Source organism: Tiliqua scincoides, chromosome 1, assembly GCF_035046505.1.
Source record: "Tiliqua scincoides isolate rTilSci1 chromosome 1, rTilSci1.hap2, whole genome shotgun sequence".
NCBI lineage: Eukaryota > Metazoa > Chordata > Lepidosauria > Squamata > Scincidae > Tiliqua > Tiliqua scincoides.
This window is the reverse complement of record NC_089821.1, coordinates 21,560,842-21,577,144: the sequence shown is the minus strand read 5'-3', so window position 1 is coordinate 21,577,144 and position 16,303 is coordinate 21,560,842. Positions and strand designations below refer to the sequence as shown.

General features: G+C 43.6%; 1 protein-coding gene across 1 annotated transcript; it reads right to left on the bottom strand.

The window, feature by feature from the left end:
- Nucleotides 1–376: 376 nt before the first annotated feature.
- On the bottom strand, nucleotides 377–16,187 carry ATP6V1D (ATPase H+ transporting V1 subunit D). The gene is made up of 9 exons (XM_066629650.1): nucleotides 16,006–16,187; nucleotides 10,167–10,284; nucleotides 9,359–9,438; nucleotides 7,768–7,835; nucleotides 5,640–5,684; nucleotides 4,966–5,069; nucleotides 3,601–3,667; nucleotides 2,521–2,599; nucleotides 377–1,050 (listed from the first exon to the last, which is right to left on the bottom strand). Exons 1-9 carry the CDS (start codon nucleotides 16,044–16,046, stop codon nucleotides 912–914), a joined length of 741 nt encoding a protein of 246 aa, XP_066485747.1. The 5' UTR covers nucleotides 16,047–16,187; the 3' UTR covers nucleotides 377–911.
- Between the last annotated feature and the right edge of the window lie 116 nt (nucleotides 16,188–16,303).

Sequence of the window (16,303 nt, the reverse complement as noted above, 5' to 3'; positions counted from 1 at the left end):
AGAGGAAACCATAAGTTATGTTTTTAGGCCATTTGAAGGCCTTCTGAGGGTCAGGGAAGCTTCCCCTACCCTCGGAATGCCTTCTAAAGGCATTAAAATGTCACTTCTGGTTTCCTCTGGGGAAACTGGAAGTGGATTTTTCCAGCCCTCCAAGGCCTTTGGAGGGTCAGGGAGGCAGCCTGCTGATGCAAGTGGCAGCAGCTCAGCAGGGGTGGGCAGCCTGAGGTCTTGGCTCGGGTGCTACTGGGGCCAGGATCACCACTGAGTTACTTCAAAGTTTATGCTACTACAGAATTTTTGCTGTCTGTTCCTGCTATACCCACTTTGAAGATCTAATAGGCTTTTTTGTCAAAAATAAAGAACTTTTCAAAAGAGCTTAGACACAGAATCTTTTACTGATCTTACAGCACAATCAAATGAGTTGGCAGATAAACACCTCCCTTTGAGGAGTTCAAGTTCTTCTCTTTCACAGAAGGAAAAGTGCAACAAATACAGTTACATGTTTTATCAGGTTCTGAAAAAGCTACTTGATACGTTTGCAATGTTAGAGTTGCTGTTTTCAGCTATGAATATGAAGCAAGTTAAAACAAAAGCTTTTGCCCACATAAATTTGGCAGGATGGGAAAGGGGTCTGAGTATAGACCAGGGAACAACAGAAGCAAAGGTTCCAAGTCTTCTTTGTCAAAGTAGAACTGAAAATGCTTCTGCTTCATGCATGTATTCAGCGATCACCACATGTTAGCTGTTGTCCACTACAGAAAAATTCCTGGAATAAATCCACTGTAAGTGAACAGCACAGGGTTAATACACCAAATGAAGAGCCACAACATAAATAAGCACCTGTAGTGCATCCAGAACTGTGTCTCATTATGTTCATCATTCCCAGTCCCACATTATGCAGATGTACACTGCTATTCAAAGAGAAGATCTTCATCCTTCTCTTCCGCAAGCAAGTTGGCAGGCTCTAGCTCTCCAGCAGCTCTCCGCAACTCTTTCTCTTTGTCATTCTTCTCTTTTAGTATCTTCTTTTTCTCTTGGATCTTCTTTAATCTACAGAGCAAAATAGTTCAAATAATCGCTAATAAGCAATTAGAAACAAAGAAACAAATGCAGATAACATCCTCATGACACGAACAGTCACCAAGATTTTAGAAACATTAGGATAATTAACCACATACAACAAGCTGCAATAGTCCCAATCTAGGCCTCAATCCAGTCCACCATGGAGCAATATCATGCATGAAGGGGTGAGAGACAAGTTTGCTCCCCTTGCAGCTCATAGACAGGCACTCAATGTGGCAGGCCATAGTCCTGGCAAGCCTCCCACATCCCTGTCCAGCTAACTCTCCTCTGGTGGTTCATGCTCCCAGTATGCAAGCCTAATGCAACAGATTATTCTGTCTGAAACTTGTGCAACCTTTTGCTTTCTTACTCATGAGTGGTATTTTCTAACAAGCCAGATGTTACACCAGAACAAACAAGTGCTAATTAACACTTGCCCACTCTTTACATAGCATTTAGCAGATTTAAGACTTACAACTTCACCAAGTTCTAAGCAAACTGGCTATGTCTCCCCAGGATCTCTCTTGCTTGTCCTGTTTGGTTGGCCTCTTCAGCCTAAAAAAGAGGCACCTCAGGGGGGACATGATTGAGACATACAAAATTATGCAGGGGATAGACAGAGTGGATAGAAAGATGCTCTTTACACTCTCACATAACCAGAACCAGAGGACATCCACTAAAATTGAGTGTTGGGAGAGTTAGAACAGACAAAAGAAAATATTTTGTGTGGTTGGTCGGTGGAACTCCTTGCCACAGGATGTGGTGATGGCTTCTGGCCTGGATGCCTTTAAAAGGGGATTGGACAAGTTTCTGGAGGAAAAATCCATTACGGGTTACAAGCCATGATGTGCATGTACAACCTCCTGATTTTAGAAATGGGCTATGTCAGAATTCCAGATGCAAGGGAGGGCGCCAGAATGAGGTATCTTGTTATCTGGTGTGCTCCCTGTGGCATTTGGTGGGCCGCTGTGAGATACAGGAAGCTAGACTAGATGGGCCTATGGCCTGATCCAGTGGGGCTGTTCTTATGTTGTAGGGATTATGTGGAGAAACAGCCACATGAACCAGTCTATACAATGACACAGCCTACAGTGGTCAAGAGTAATTCCTAAGACCATGGTGGCTGACAAAAGTGTCTGCTGCTATTCATCTTACCCGTATATAACACACATCACACTAGTACTTCTCCACCAATCATGTATCTAGGGCAGCTCATGAGGGATCCCTTGAAAGGAGAAAGAACAGCCAGCAAGCACGTAGGACCCAGCCCTTTGACCAAAAGAAGTACCATTACACTCCTCCAACAACAGATGCCATTGTGTTGCTCAATCATCTTCAAGTCCTACCTAACCAGCATACTAGAATTACATATAGAAGATATCCTTTCTAGCACTTAACTGGAATCCAAAAATATTTTTCAAGTTTCTCTATTTTCAAACAGATTGTCAAGTCACTCACCTGTAGAACTCCTCTCGCTCTCGCTCATCCAGCTCAGTGATGATATAAGACAATGTACGCTCAATCCTTGGAATGATCACTATTTTTGAAAAAATGAAATTGTTATTACCAAATATGGTTCTATAAACAGAAATGGGCACAGCTAGCAAAAAAAGACTGTTATGTTGGTGGCTGTGGGCACCACCCATATTTTTTAAGTGCAACATATTTAAATAAAAGATTGGTTGGAATCATAGGATCTCCCCAAACTTGAACTTGTTTATGTGGGGGCTTCACAGCCTTAAAATACACATAAACTGAAAACAGTCATGATGGTCCATTAGAAATAAAAACCACAGTAAGGCATTAGGATTAGCAGTAACAGATGAAGGCTTTTTCTCCTCCCCTCCCTGCTTTTTGCCTTTTTGTTTAATTCCTTGCCTGAAGAAGAGTTCTACAAAATATGGAGGCTTGCTCACCACTCTGTGATACATTAGTTGTTCCTACTTAGGAGGAATCGTTCCACCAATTACCCTAATTGAAGGAATTATCTTTCTTCAGAATAGAAAATAATGTGTGTGTGTGTCCCCAATGTTTCCGTTTGGAAAAAACACCACCACATTAAACAGCCTTTTTCCTGTAATCTTTCTAGTATTTACCTGGTCCCCCTAATGTCTAGGGATCAGCTATTTTCAACCACTGTGCCGTGGCACACTGGTGTGCCGCGAATGGTTCCCAGGTGTGCCACAGGAATTTGGGAGAGGATCGTTTATTAACAGGGCCATTGGGGATGTGAGCCCCCCTGTTGCCAGCATAGTGTGCCTTGCCAATTGTCAAAAAACTGATAGTGTGCCTTGACCATTTTAGTATCTTGCCAGTGTGCCCTGAGAAGAAAAAGGTTGAAAATCCCTGGTCTAGGTGAACCTTCTAAATTCTTGCCCATTCTCAAGGCAGACGTATGAAACAAAACTTCTCCATCATATGCTGGCATCATAATGCACAGTAGAGAGCATAAAAGTGGACTATTGCCTTCCATTTCACCCAAGGTTAGATAACATTGCCTATGCATGCTCAAGAGCACTTAAGGATTCTCTCCCTTACCATGTTCAATAGCATTCACACGTCTGTTTGTTATCTTGATGGCCTCATCCAGTGTAATAAATGAAGTCTATGGAAAGCAAATTATGGGAGAAAAAAATGCTATTTTTGTCAAACATGACAGATTAGTTCTCAGGAACTCAGCCTTAGGCAAACACACATTCCCATTAATATTTGGAACTTTAATCATCAAGAAAGACCAAAGAAAACTGTCATGATACTGGTCTGGTCAGTGATCTGGCATTCCCAATACAGGCATCCCTACACAGAATATTTACTAGCAGTTCAATCTCACAAGCTTTCTGATACAGCTTTTTCACACTGGCCTTGTATGGGGATGGCAGGAGAGAAATTGAGCTCTCCCAACTCCCGCCATCTATGATATTTCCAGTACTGCCTTTCAAATTTTAAACTACCATGGGAATAGCTTAGAGGTAGAAAACAAAATGTGTTTGCAACTCTTTCACATAACAAAGGAAGATGTGGCCTTATTGCTACAATGGAGAGAGTTATTGTGCTATATTTATATCCATAAACATGTCTACACACAAGCAAGCATACAGTGCTGTACCAGCTGATAGGTAGACTAAAGAGCTACAAAGCTGCTGACATCATCTCTCAAAGAAATTCAAGTGCAGCAGGAATCCCAGAAGGGAGGCTATGCGATAATCAGCTAATCTAGCTATCTAAACCTTTCAGCACTGGGACCCACTTTTTAGAATGACAATCTGTCAGGACCCACCAGAAATGATGTCATGGTCAGAAGTGACATCATCAAGCAGGAAAATTTTTAACAATCCTAGGCTGAAATCCTATTCACTCTTATCCAGAGTAAGCCCAATTAACTATCATTGTTAAAAACATATACATAGTAGCTTGTTAAAAATACAGTTCTGTAATACTTCCCCAAATACAGTCACATACCATGGGGGCATCAAGTCTAATATATTAAAAATAAAATATTGAAAAGAATGGAGACCCACCTGAAATCGGCTCACAGCCCACCTAATGAGTCCCAACCCAGTTTGAGAAACACTGAGCTAATCAATGTTCTGGAAGTCAAGTCTGAGGTTCAATCTTGTTTTTCCCCCTGAACCTAGATCTATTTGCCTACACCTGCTCCAGTGCCACACCTAGCTAGCAACGTAGAACTCTGTCATTTGGCTGAGCACAGCCCACATTACCTCTTGCCCCCATCATATACCTTAGCAAGTGCGGTGAATGTACAAGAAAAAGAAGTTGATTTTAAGTGACCTTAGTAAGAAAGAACATTTTAAAAAATTGTTCTATGATGCAGTGTTACAACACATTGGTATCCTGTAGGACGTCAACCAAAGGTCTTTTTGACAATCTTCTGTTTTCACCTACCTGCAGGGAGGCCAGTTCTACAAGGAGTTCTACTGCTTTGGCATAGTTCCTTTTCAGTTTGGCCAGCTGTTCCCCACCTCTGGCTAAACCCGTCAGCTCATAACCTAAAGAATTCATCCAGTATAAATCAGTAGCCTGGTCAAAAAAAAAAATCAAACTTTCAACAGCAAAACAAGTCACTCCTCAAGTTTTTAGTTTTAATCTGGAATTTACAGATCTTTACAAACAGCAACCCAACAAAGCCTAATATGCAGTGGGTGGGCCCATATTGTGAAGGATGCTGCTACTTTGTATCAGAGAGAACCTGCAATGGCATGATCTCTGGCAATTTGCGCTAAGAAGAAGATAAAGAGTGCCGTCTTGACCCCATTACACAGCAAGGCTTCCATTAATTTCAAAAAGCCCTGGATTGCATCTAGAAGGCACTAAAAGAACTGTAGGGGAAAAAATCCAGGCATCTCCTGCCTGCTTTCACATGTCAATGTCTCATCCAGCACCTGAAAGCTACTCCAACAGAACATTTATAGAAAAGTTGCAGAAAGCACACAAAGTTGCAGTTTTTCACATTATAAGATGAAAAATAGTTTCCAGCTCTGTCAATTAAACATTAAATTGTCTTATTAAAACAAATTGAGACACCAAAATCTTAAAACCAAGACAAAAGTCTTACTTACTATCCCCTCCTTCTTGGTAATGTTCAAAAACTGGCAAGGTCACACCTGCATGAATCAACAATAGAATTGTTGTAGAATTAGACACATGACATTTTCCAAGGTCTGTTCCAGCTTCCACTAACTCACCCTTTGGAGTGACTCAGACTAATTTTTTTTTAAGTCAGACTCTCATTAATTTGAAATTCTTATAGTAATTTAGTCACTTTTGAGAATCTTTGAACAGTGGGAAAAGGACTGACTATATATGGCTCAGTGGAGGAATCTCTACAATGTAAAATGCTATTGAATAACAGTTGATATATTCATGACCAGAGTAGTCTTTGGTATTCTAGGATTTAAAATCCAAAATTCTGCAACGGAATTTATGCATGTCCATAGGTTTTCATAGCCAGCAATTTAACATATCTGGGTGGGAAGACTATGGTTATGTTAAAAGATTAAAATCCACGTGGTTAAAAAAGTCCAACATTTAGTTCTGTCACTTTTTGAGAACTTTGTCATATTTAAACATCCCCAAAATATCAGCAGAAAAGAGGCTCTACATCAGGGGTGCTCACACTTTTTTGGCTCGAGAGCTACTTTGAAACCCAGCAAGGCCTGGAGATCTACCACCCCCCTCCAGCTGTGCCACCACCTCTGAGCATGTGCAAAGTGTTTTTCCCCTTGCCAGACTGGGTGCCCCGCCCCCTCCAGCTACGCCACCAGCTGGAGGTGCTTCTGAGCACGTGCAGAGCGCCTTCCCTGCACAGGCTCGCCCCCTCCGCAGGGACGCCCTGCCTGGCCCGTGCCAGGAGCCCCCCGCCTGCAGGAGGACCGGCAGAGGAGCAGGTGGCCGGGCTTGCCCTGGCAGCCCCCTCCCCACAGGCTGCGGAGGGAGGGGGGAGGGACCGCCTGGTCCAGCAGCAGGTGCAGGTGCAGCAGCAGCAGTCACGCCTCCCAGAGCGGGCAGGCGGGCGAGCAGCCTGGACCACCTGCTGCCCTCCCGCAGCCCCCCACGCTCTGCCTGCAGGGACACCGCCGCCCGCTCACCTTCCAGCCCAGGGCTGCGCCCAGGCCACCCTCTACCCTAGGGGTGGGCTGGAGAGAGGGGCGCTTTCTCTCACAAAAGCTGCACAGCGGGGAGGCAAGGTGACGCGAGGCTTTCTTCTCCCTCCCCCCCAACCACCCTTGTCCGGCGCACTGCGCTGCCGCAGCTCCAGCCTCTCCTGTCCAGCCTGGGCGCTGAGGGGGAGGGGGTGCAAGCAGAGCGACGAACGGCGACTGCGCTCGCTCTCACTTTGTTTTTCCGCCCGCCCCCACGCCCGGTGAGAGTCACAGAGCGCGCGCACACCCTCGTCGCACTCTAGGCTGCCCCTGCGCAGGCTCTCAGAACCCAGAAGGCAGCTCTTCAGCGCCACCTGCTGGCCAAGCCGCGGAACTGCAGGAACAGCTGGAGCAGCTCCGCGATCGACTCATTTTGCCCTCGCGATCAACCTGTCGATCGCGATCGACCTATTGAGCACCCCTGCTCTACATATTAGCAATATCTGACTTCCAGTTTTTAAAAAAAACAGACATTAAAGAGCTTTATAAGGAAGAAGTTCCCAGCAGAAATAGAGTACTGTGATTACACTAAGTTTGCATTAAGAATGCAGTCAGCAAAAAGGAACTCTACAGCTAAGCAATTAACTCCTTGACAAGCACCTGGAGGGTGCTGCTTTTTAACTGCTGTTCCTTGCTTTCTCTCTAGCAAAGTGTCTATCCAAGTTCATTTCCCTGACAAAGTTCTGAAAAAGTTGCAGAACAAAATGGACTTTTTTAACCACCTGGATTTTAATCTTTTAACACAACCATGGTCTTCTCACCCGGATATGTCAAATAGTTGAATTTATGCAAATCAATTTATTAAATGTGTAGGCATCATACCAGTTGCAGTGTATCATAATTTTGGGACTACTAGGTGCATGATTAGATTCCATGCTACACTGTGCCTAAAAACTTGTTCCCCAAGCGGGTATCTTGAAAGTCTGCAAAGAGGAGAGCCATGTTTCCATCACAAACTGCACTGGATATTGTCAAAGATTTCCCAGGACTTAAATAAGCCGATAACATGATATGATCATACTACAGTTAGATAGCAAAACGTCACCTGCTACGTTGTCTTTCTTGGCTCTGATCTTGACTTGAGCTTTGTTCACATTCTGGATCACAGTAGTACTGCAGGAAAAAAAAATCTTTCATTGTGCACTGTATGTGTGATACAGTCTCATGTGCTAGCATCAAGTATTCAAACTTTTAAAAGAATGAGGGCAAATAGTTTCCAACCATTTGCTTAGTTTGCAGGAGGTTATCCTATTTTGTATATGCTATCTGCAGGGGTATGTGAAATGGGGGGAGTAAATTAAGCAAGTTAGTGATCTGCAAGAGTATGTGAAATGGAGGGGAGAATTGGGGGTAGCGAATTAAGCGAGTTCGTGATCTGCAGGTATTTGTGAAATGGGGAGAACAAATTAAGCATGTTGGTGATCTGCAGGAGTATGTGAAATGGTATGGGGAAATAGGGAGTGAATTAAGCATTCTGGTGATCTGCAGGAGTTTGCAAAATGGGCTGAAGAAATTACGATGATGGCAGTGGTGGTGGTTGTCCTGGCAGCTACCCTTTAAAAAAACAAAAACAGAATGCCTCTTGGGACAGTGAGGATGTTACATTGTTCTCAGAGAGCTTTTTGAGGAAAATTGCTTCTACTTCTTTCCCTCATTCCCCCAGTTCTTCTCTTCTCCCTCCCTTCCCCTACTGCCAAATTCCCAATTTTCCAACCCCATGTCCCTCTGGGTAACCTTCCTATCCTGCTCCACTCCTTGCTTACACCATTACACTCCCTTGAAAAGTGGAGGAGGAAAGCCTTACTAGAAACCACCTGAAATTGTTCAGAACTGGAGATGCATCTGCTGATATTGTGCAAGCAATGGTCTCTAAAACGCAAGACAGAAATCGGTCCTTGGGCTCTCTTCTGCAGCCTTGCTGGTGTGTGTGCAAGACACAATTTTGTAAGCCTGACTTGGGATTGGTGCAGTAGGAAACCCTTGCTTGCTAATGCGGTTCTGACAAGCTGGTTGCAATTGCTTTCATTTTTTTGAGTTTCCAGCTCCTGAAATTGTGGCTTACTGTGGATCTGATAAGCTGATATGCTGATATGCTGATATCTGATAAACTGATATGATACCTTCTTCCAAGCTGACCTTCTTCCAAGCTGACCTGAGCATAATATTTGCTCTGGCAACCCTGCAATCCTGCATATTATTTTGTCAAGGATGTAAATAGGCTTTTTTCTTACCCTTTGCTGCTGGAAAAAGACTGAGAAATAACCTAATAAATGCTAATAAAATGCCATGAGATACTCTCCCTTTAATACACAGTGTTGACTGTATTAAAGGAAGAAGTCACTTCCTGCTTCATTACATTACTTCCAACTCTAGCATCACCATGAGGGTAGTTCCTATTTCAGCCATGAAATCACTTCCAGTGAGTCCTAAACAGATTGTCATTCTCAAAAGTGATTCCGTGCTAAAAAGTGTGAGAACCACTGCTCTAATCAAATCTGCTACCTAGTTTTCCTTCCTTCCTTCCTCCTCATACCGAGTCTCCTCCACAAACAGAGCAGGCTAGTGGCTTGGTTCCTGGAAAAGAAAAATCAAACATTTCACAAAGAAGCTCCCAATGACATTACGATGAGCCTCACCTGAAGTCTCCAGCTGTGAACTTTGCCTCAGCAAGTGAAAAAGCAGCTTCTCTCATCACCTCACCCATCAACATCTTTGTCTACAGTTAAAACAAGACACAGTACATTTTATGAATCGAACACAGATGCTACAAATGATAATGAGAATTAAGACTGCTGTGGGTTTTTATTTAAAAATGAACAGCAAAACTCACTCTAGCTACACTAGTAATTTAAGTATTATGAATTGATGGGCAGCCCAATCCTACACTGTCTGGAGTGCAGGGCTGCAGTGGTGCCAAAAACGACTACTTTTGTATCCTGAGTATTAACTGGACAGCACTGGCGGCACCTTGGGAGAAGGGGATTTTCGTCCCCTTTCCCCAAGTAAGGCAAGTAGCCCCACAGTGGGACTACTTGATTCTATGGTAACTCTTGAGTTGCCATAGAATCAAAAACCTCTGTGTCAGGTGATGGACCCAACATGGAGACTCAGGATCCAGTGGAGCAGAGTTCCACCAGTCCCACCTCCCTCCCCCAGCATGCCTCCTTCCTGCCCCAGAACGCCTCCTCCCCGCCTCTCCCCAACTTAGCAACTTGCAAACTTAGCTGGAGCTAAGGCCTCGCAAACATGCTTTTTATGACATGTTTGCAATAGTATGCACCAGTGGTAAGCCGGCACGCACTGTTTAGGACTGGGCCCTTAGGCTGCAATCCCTATACACATTTATCTGGAAGTTTAAGTCCATTAAATTCAATGAGACTTACTTATACCCTTGCACAGTTTTTTAACTTATAGCAAATTAGTTAACACAAAAAATCTACCAACCTCAATAATCTTTTTAAGAATCTGGCGGAATCGCAAAGTCAGAGCATCAGATTTTTTCTTCAAGAGGTTGCGGCCTGTCTGGGCTCCTTTCAAACGGGCCTTCATGATAGTCTGAGCCCTGCCAAATTCAGAAAAAGACAAAGAGAGCTGTCACTTGAGATGACTGGAAAAGAGATAGGAAAAAGGCACATTATTAGAAATAAGGGAGTCTATATTTGCTGACTCAGAAACTTGAGCACATACTTCAAACACATGCTTAATCTCCATTCTCTGTCTCTGATTTATTTATTAAAGAGGCAGAATTGTTCTATTTTCATACCAATTACTCCTGGATGACAAACTCTAGTTTTATGAGAAGCTCATACAGAATTCAGAAGTGCTGGCAACAAGTTCAGAATCGGTTTACTGTCACATGAGTGAATTTCAAAGATGTGTTGAGGATTATAAATCTTTTGCACAGTAAAGCCAATGAGAGCTATTTTCATGGACTTTCATTTTCTAATAGGGATATCAATGATGTCATGAAACTAACGTTAGAAAAGCTATACACTTCGCAACTTTTGAACATCAGCACATATAATTTTCTGCTAAGGAGGTTCACGTCAAATGGTTTGCTCAAAGAGATCAAATGATCTCCACGTCAAAAAAAATCAAACATGCAGATGTCTTTTTTTTCTTGAAGCCAACACACAAATATCTATTTCCACACATACTGGCTGTTAGGTCTAGTGCTCCTTGAAGTATATGTTGGTGCTGCTATACTACTTCAGAGGAGAGGGATGCTTGCATGAATGAACACACCTCCATACAAAAGAAACCAGTAGTACAGAAAACTAGATATTAGAGAGAAAGGCTCCAGGCTAGTTTTTGATTACCATAGACACTTGAGTATAAGTCAATCTCACAGATAAGTTGAGAGCAGGTTTTGAGGCAAAAATAATGGAATTTTCTATGACCCTGGAGCATGCCCTGGGTTGCCCTGGAGATTAATTGCTCTGTAGCCTGATTGAAAAAGGGGAAAGAAATTGAGTCTCCCCACAGTTTCTGAAGAGATTAACAGAGGGCTTATGCAATACTATGTGCCATTCACCCCTTCTGTGGAATAGAACAGCCTGGAGGGGATTGAACTGTTCTTTTGCTCTCCTCTGGGCTTCCTCTGGTTGCCACAACATGCTTGAACAGCATGACCCCTGAGTGACCCACAGATAAGGCTAGGAGAGATCTAAGGTTGATTTATTGGCAGAAATTTCTCACCTTCATATCTACGGTAGGCTTTTTCCTTAAGCCATTTCTGCCCAACACTGCATATACGCAACAGGGACCAAATGTGTACACATGTTGGCTGGGCAAAAATGGGTTAATATGAAGGGACTTCTTTGCATAGACAAGGATCATTCAATCTGATATCAGACTAAAGTGAGAATCAGTCACCCTGAATCTGTGAAAAAGGTACAGGATAAAAATCTTAAACAAACAAACAAATGAGTAACATTTAAAACTCCCCTTGACCAAATCAGACCACTTTTTCATATACCTCAGCACTCTCCCACTTACTGGAAGCAGCTCTCCAAGGTTTCAGGTAGGGATCTTTTTCAGCCCTCTGTGACAATGTCAAGAGACTACAGTCCATTCCCTTCATCCCTGTAACGTGTGTGCTTTTAAAAATAAAATATCAGCCCTCAGTAAGCCCTAGACAAAACAGTTAAACTGGAGTGCATAAGCTGAGGCTGTAGTGCTAGAAGCACTTGGAGGGAACTAGTCTGGCCAACAGCAGTCACAGCAGCAATCCCAGCACACTATGTTAAAAGGAGGGAGAATCTGCATAACTTTTGCTATATTATCCAATTATCACTACCGAGCACTTAATCTTCATAAGCTATCTCAGCACTATAAAGCAGACAAAAGTTGAAAGGAGCAGAGTGCGCAACAAGCACCCCACTGCTCATTTCACAGGCACAAGCAGCAACAGCTGTTCCACAACAGGGAGGAACACTGTTTGCAGCTTGGACTTGCAACTGTCACATTGAGGTAAAAACTACTTCATTTTTTCCAGTTATTGCAAGAAGGTAACATGATTGCTTCAAACTGTGGCTAGATACTGCTGGTGCCCTGCCCAGCTGCTGTCACCTATAAATGAATTAACAAGTAGCGATCATGTGGCAAATGATGGTCTGTAATGTTCCCTATAGATGTGCATGATCCACATGATTTTTTCCCTGATGGGTAGCTGCTATGCGCTTCCATATAGTTCCTATGACAGCTGTGACCATCAAGGGAAAATAACTGGAAGCTTAATGATTCCTAACTTGGGGCAGCATTAAAAATGCTAGATGTGGAGACGTAACTCTTTCAGGAACATAACATACATCTCAGAGGAGCACAGTTGGACAGCAACTTAAGGGACAAAACTGGAATGTTTAAAATGGAAGCAAGGGTCTGGCTTTCAAAACACTGCATCGACTAGCTGGCACCAATTTCTCCCTACCTTAGTCTAGCTCACTTACTAGATGGAACAAGACTGAGCAAAACTGTATTTGTACCTTAAACAGGGTTCTGTTTACTAACAAGAATGTCAGCCCAAACTCAGAACATATACTGGCAGTGTGTCTGATCTACACAAGCTTTATACCAACAGGAATATGTACTCATAACAAAAGTGGTTAGGAACAGCTTATGTATGTTTCTATTCATTCTACTTTAAATCAAGGCATGAAGAAAAGTTCTAATTTTTTAACCTAAACCTGCTTATTAAATATCTCTCCCTCTACTGAAAAAAACCAAAAAGCAAGTTGCATTTTTTAAAAGGAAGCCTTAACATTGAATTTCCGTACAAGTGGAGTTGGGAGGGGATCTGTAGTTCTCATGTTAAGTTCTGATGGAACACCAGTGCTGACATTTAAAACTAACTCAAAAGATAGTTAACAAATACAACATATTCTATAAACATCTAGGAGAGTTGTTAATATCACCAAATGATGTTACGGTGACACATGCATTATTATTACGACAGCCTCAGAGAAGGTCACCTTCAGGGTTAAGTTCTATAGCTCCAGGGATCTTAAGTCTCCACACAAAATACTGTCCAGTGGATAGATAGTTACTCAGTGAAACAGTGTGTACAAAAAGATTTCATAGGCCCAAAACTGCAGGCTACCTGTTCAAAGTAAGCAAGCTTGCTATTAGCATCACAAAATCAGGAACAAATAGCACACAGAAGAACTAGCTCAAACTCCTCTAACAGTGCAAAGATCCTACCTATACCCACACTTCAGTCCACTGAAACCTATGAGCTCAAAAGGACCTAAACTTGCATACACCACTGCAATCTTATCAACAACTAATTGGAGAAATTCCACTGGAATCAATGGGACTCAATTCCCAGTAATCACAGTAGGATTGGATAGCAAGAAGATCAGAAAAGCTGCAAAGCAAGAAACTAGAAGTATAGCTTCTTTTGTGGCATACGGTAGAAACAAAGTAGAAATACAGAGTTCAATCCTATCCAACATTCTAGTACTCATGCAGCTCCAAGCTTAAGGAACAAATGTTCTCTTATCTTGAGGAGGCCTCCATGACTGTCCCCCCTTCTGCCCACTGCAGTATGTAGCACAAACCCCACTGGCATGGCTGTACTGGTGCTGGAAAGATTGATAGGATTGGACTAACAGTCTTTTAAATACTATATGAGGAGAGATATTGATTTAAAATGAAACATTTGCTTTTCTGTTTTTTAAATTATACTACTTTTTGGCCCTGATTCAGATCTCCAACTTGGAATTGGGTCCTTGGGTCCCTTTGGGGAGAAGGGCGGGGTATAAATAAAGTTATTATTATTATTATTAATTCTGTTTGAACATTAAATTAATGATTAAAAACTGAGTTTATTGGGCTTTTATTTTAGATGTACTGAGGCTGCAACCCTATGTGCTCAGACACATTTCTATTTCTGCATTTAGAGAGGCATCACCACCACTGAGTTTTTTTAAGTGTATGTTCTTTTGATGCTGCCCCCCTTTTCCCACAATTCTAAGTACTCTTTCTAGAAGACAAGTTCCACTGAATTTAGTTCTCTGTCTAACATAAATACATTGGAAATAATTCTCCAGTGCCCGTGCTATGACACAATCCAAGCACTTCATGTCCTGATAGGATGACAAACCTGTTCCATAACTGTCAAAGACATCTGACTATGTGACAGAGCATTTGCTGTTTCTGTCCTGGAAATTACTTGATTCTCACTTCCTTGTTTTCTTAAACCAACAGTCCTCCTTAGCTGAATGCAACTGCTTTCCTCCACACAAGGCACTCATACAAGGCTGGTTCACAAGATACTCTGCATCTTTTGATCCCATCTGTGCGTGCAGTTCTGAGCTCAATCCAGAGCTTAGTTAACACAGGTACAAGCCACACACTCACAGATGTTGTTCACTAGAAGAAGTACACATTTCATTTAATACATAGCTCCATTAGACTACCATAACTCTCACAGCTGATATAAACCTAAACCCTACAGATAACAAAACAATATATATTTTAAGGTTGTGATTTTATTCAAATTCTCATAAACTTTAAATTATTTTGGGACAGTTTAGATACATCAGCTATTACTTGTGTAACAATGTAAATTCTAACTGAGATTCTCACTCTGATTTACAACAAGGAATAACACTTCCATATCTCATTCACTGTCCCAAGGAAGGAAGAAGGTCCCTATGACTCAAGTTACACAGGTGTCAAATTGAGACTAAAAGGCTCAACAAAGGTCAGCCAGCAAACTTTAGTTGTGCTAAATTTTGTCCCAAGGTTTGCTGCATGGCAAAAACTATGCCCCACACAGAAGAATACAGTCTTGAACACCGTGTTACTACATAATCGTTATAAAAGGTGAAGACCCAGATTAAAATCCCCACCAGCCATGAAGTTTGCTGGTGCTGACTGAGAGCCACTTCCCCATCTCAGTCTTCGCTTCTTCACAGGGTTGTTGTGAGAATAAAACAGGAGCAAAGAGCTAGATCAGATCAACATCCTTCTTATAGCATAAGAAGAGCACTGCTGGAACAGGCCAGAGACCCATATAGTTCAGCTTCCGGTATCCCACAGTGGCCTACCAGCTGCCTCAGGGAGCACACAAGACAACAAGAGACCTGCAACCTGGTGCCCTCCCTTGTACCTGCCATTCTGAGGTCTTCTACTTCTAAAACCAAGAGGTTGCATATAACCATTGTGGCTTGTAAACTGCGATGGACTTTCCTCCAGAAATCTGTCCAATCCCCTTTTAAAGGCATCCAGGCCAGATGCCATCGCCACATCCTGTGGCAAGGAGTTCCACAGACTAACCACATGCTAGGTAAAGTAATATTTCCTTTGGTCTGTCCTTACTCTCCCGACACTCAAAGGTAGTGGATATCCCCTGGTTCTGGGGTTCTATGAGAGGGAAAAGAGCCCCCCCAGGCAGATGCGCAGAGCGCATGGGGTGAGGATGCTTGGGCGCCTCACACGGCGGCGGCCCTTTTCGAAGGACTCCAGTGGGGAGGCTCTGCCTCATCTTCCTCACCTGGGGAGGCTCTGTCTGGGGGGGAGGAAGGCTCTGGCTCACCCGCCCCCACCAACAGCACGTCCCTGCCCCGCTGGCCTCATGAGCCCTGCACGGTCAAGTGGCAGTGAGTTCCGCCGGGCAGCAGGAGGGGCAGCTCTTCCGCGGTGAGGGGATTGGAGCGAGCGCCCTCCACACGCCCAAGGACGGGCTCCGGGGCGGGGGGGGCTGCTGGCAGAGGCCGCCTTGTCCCCCCCAGCGCAGAGAGCCGGCGGGCACCACCAGAGCACAGCCGCCGCCACTCACATCCGGGAGGGGAAGATCTCGATGCGGTCCTTGGCCGACATCCTGCCCGGAGAGGTCGGCGACGATCACCCGAGAAACGCTGCTCCCCTCACAGCACAGCACCCGATCCCGGCTCCGTCACGTGACTCGAGGTGGTAACCAAGGGCAGCGGATCCTCCACTTCCGCTTCTCAGGCCACGCCCCTCCTTGTAGAGAGGGCGGGGTCCTTCCTACTTCCTTCCGCCGGAAGTCAAGCCTATTCCAGGGACGAAAGTGACGTGACACAGAGCGTCAACAGAGCTATGCGCAACCGGAACTG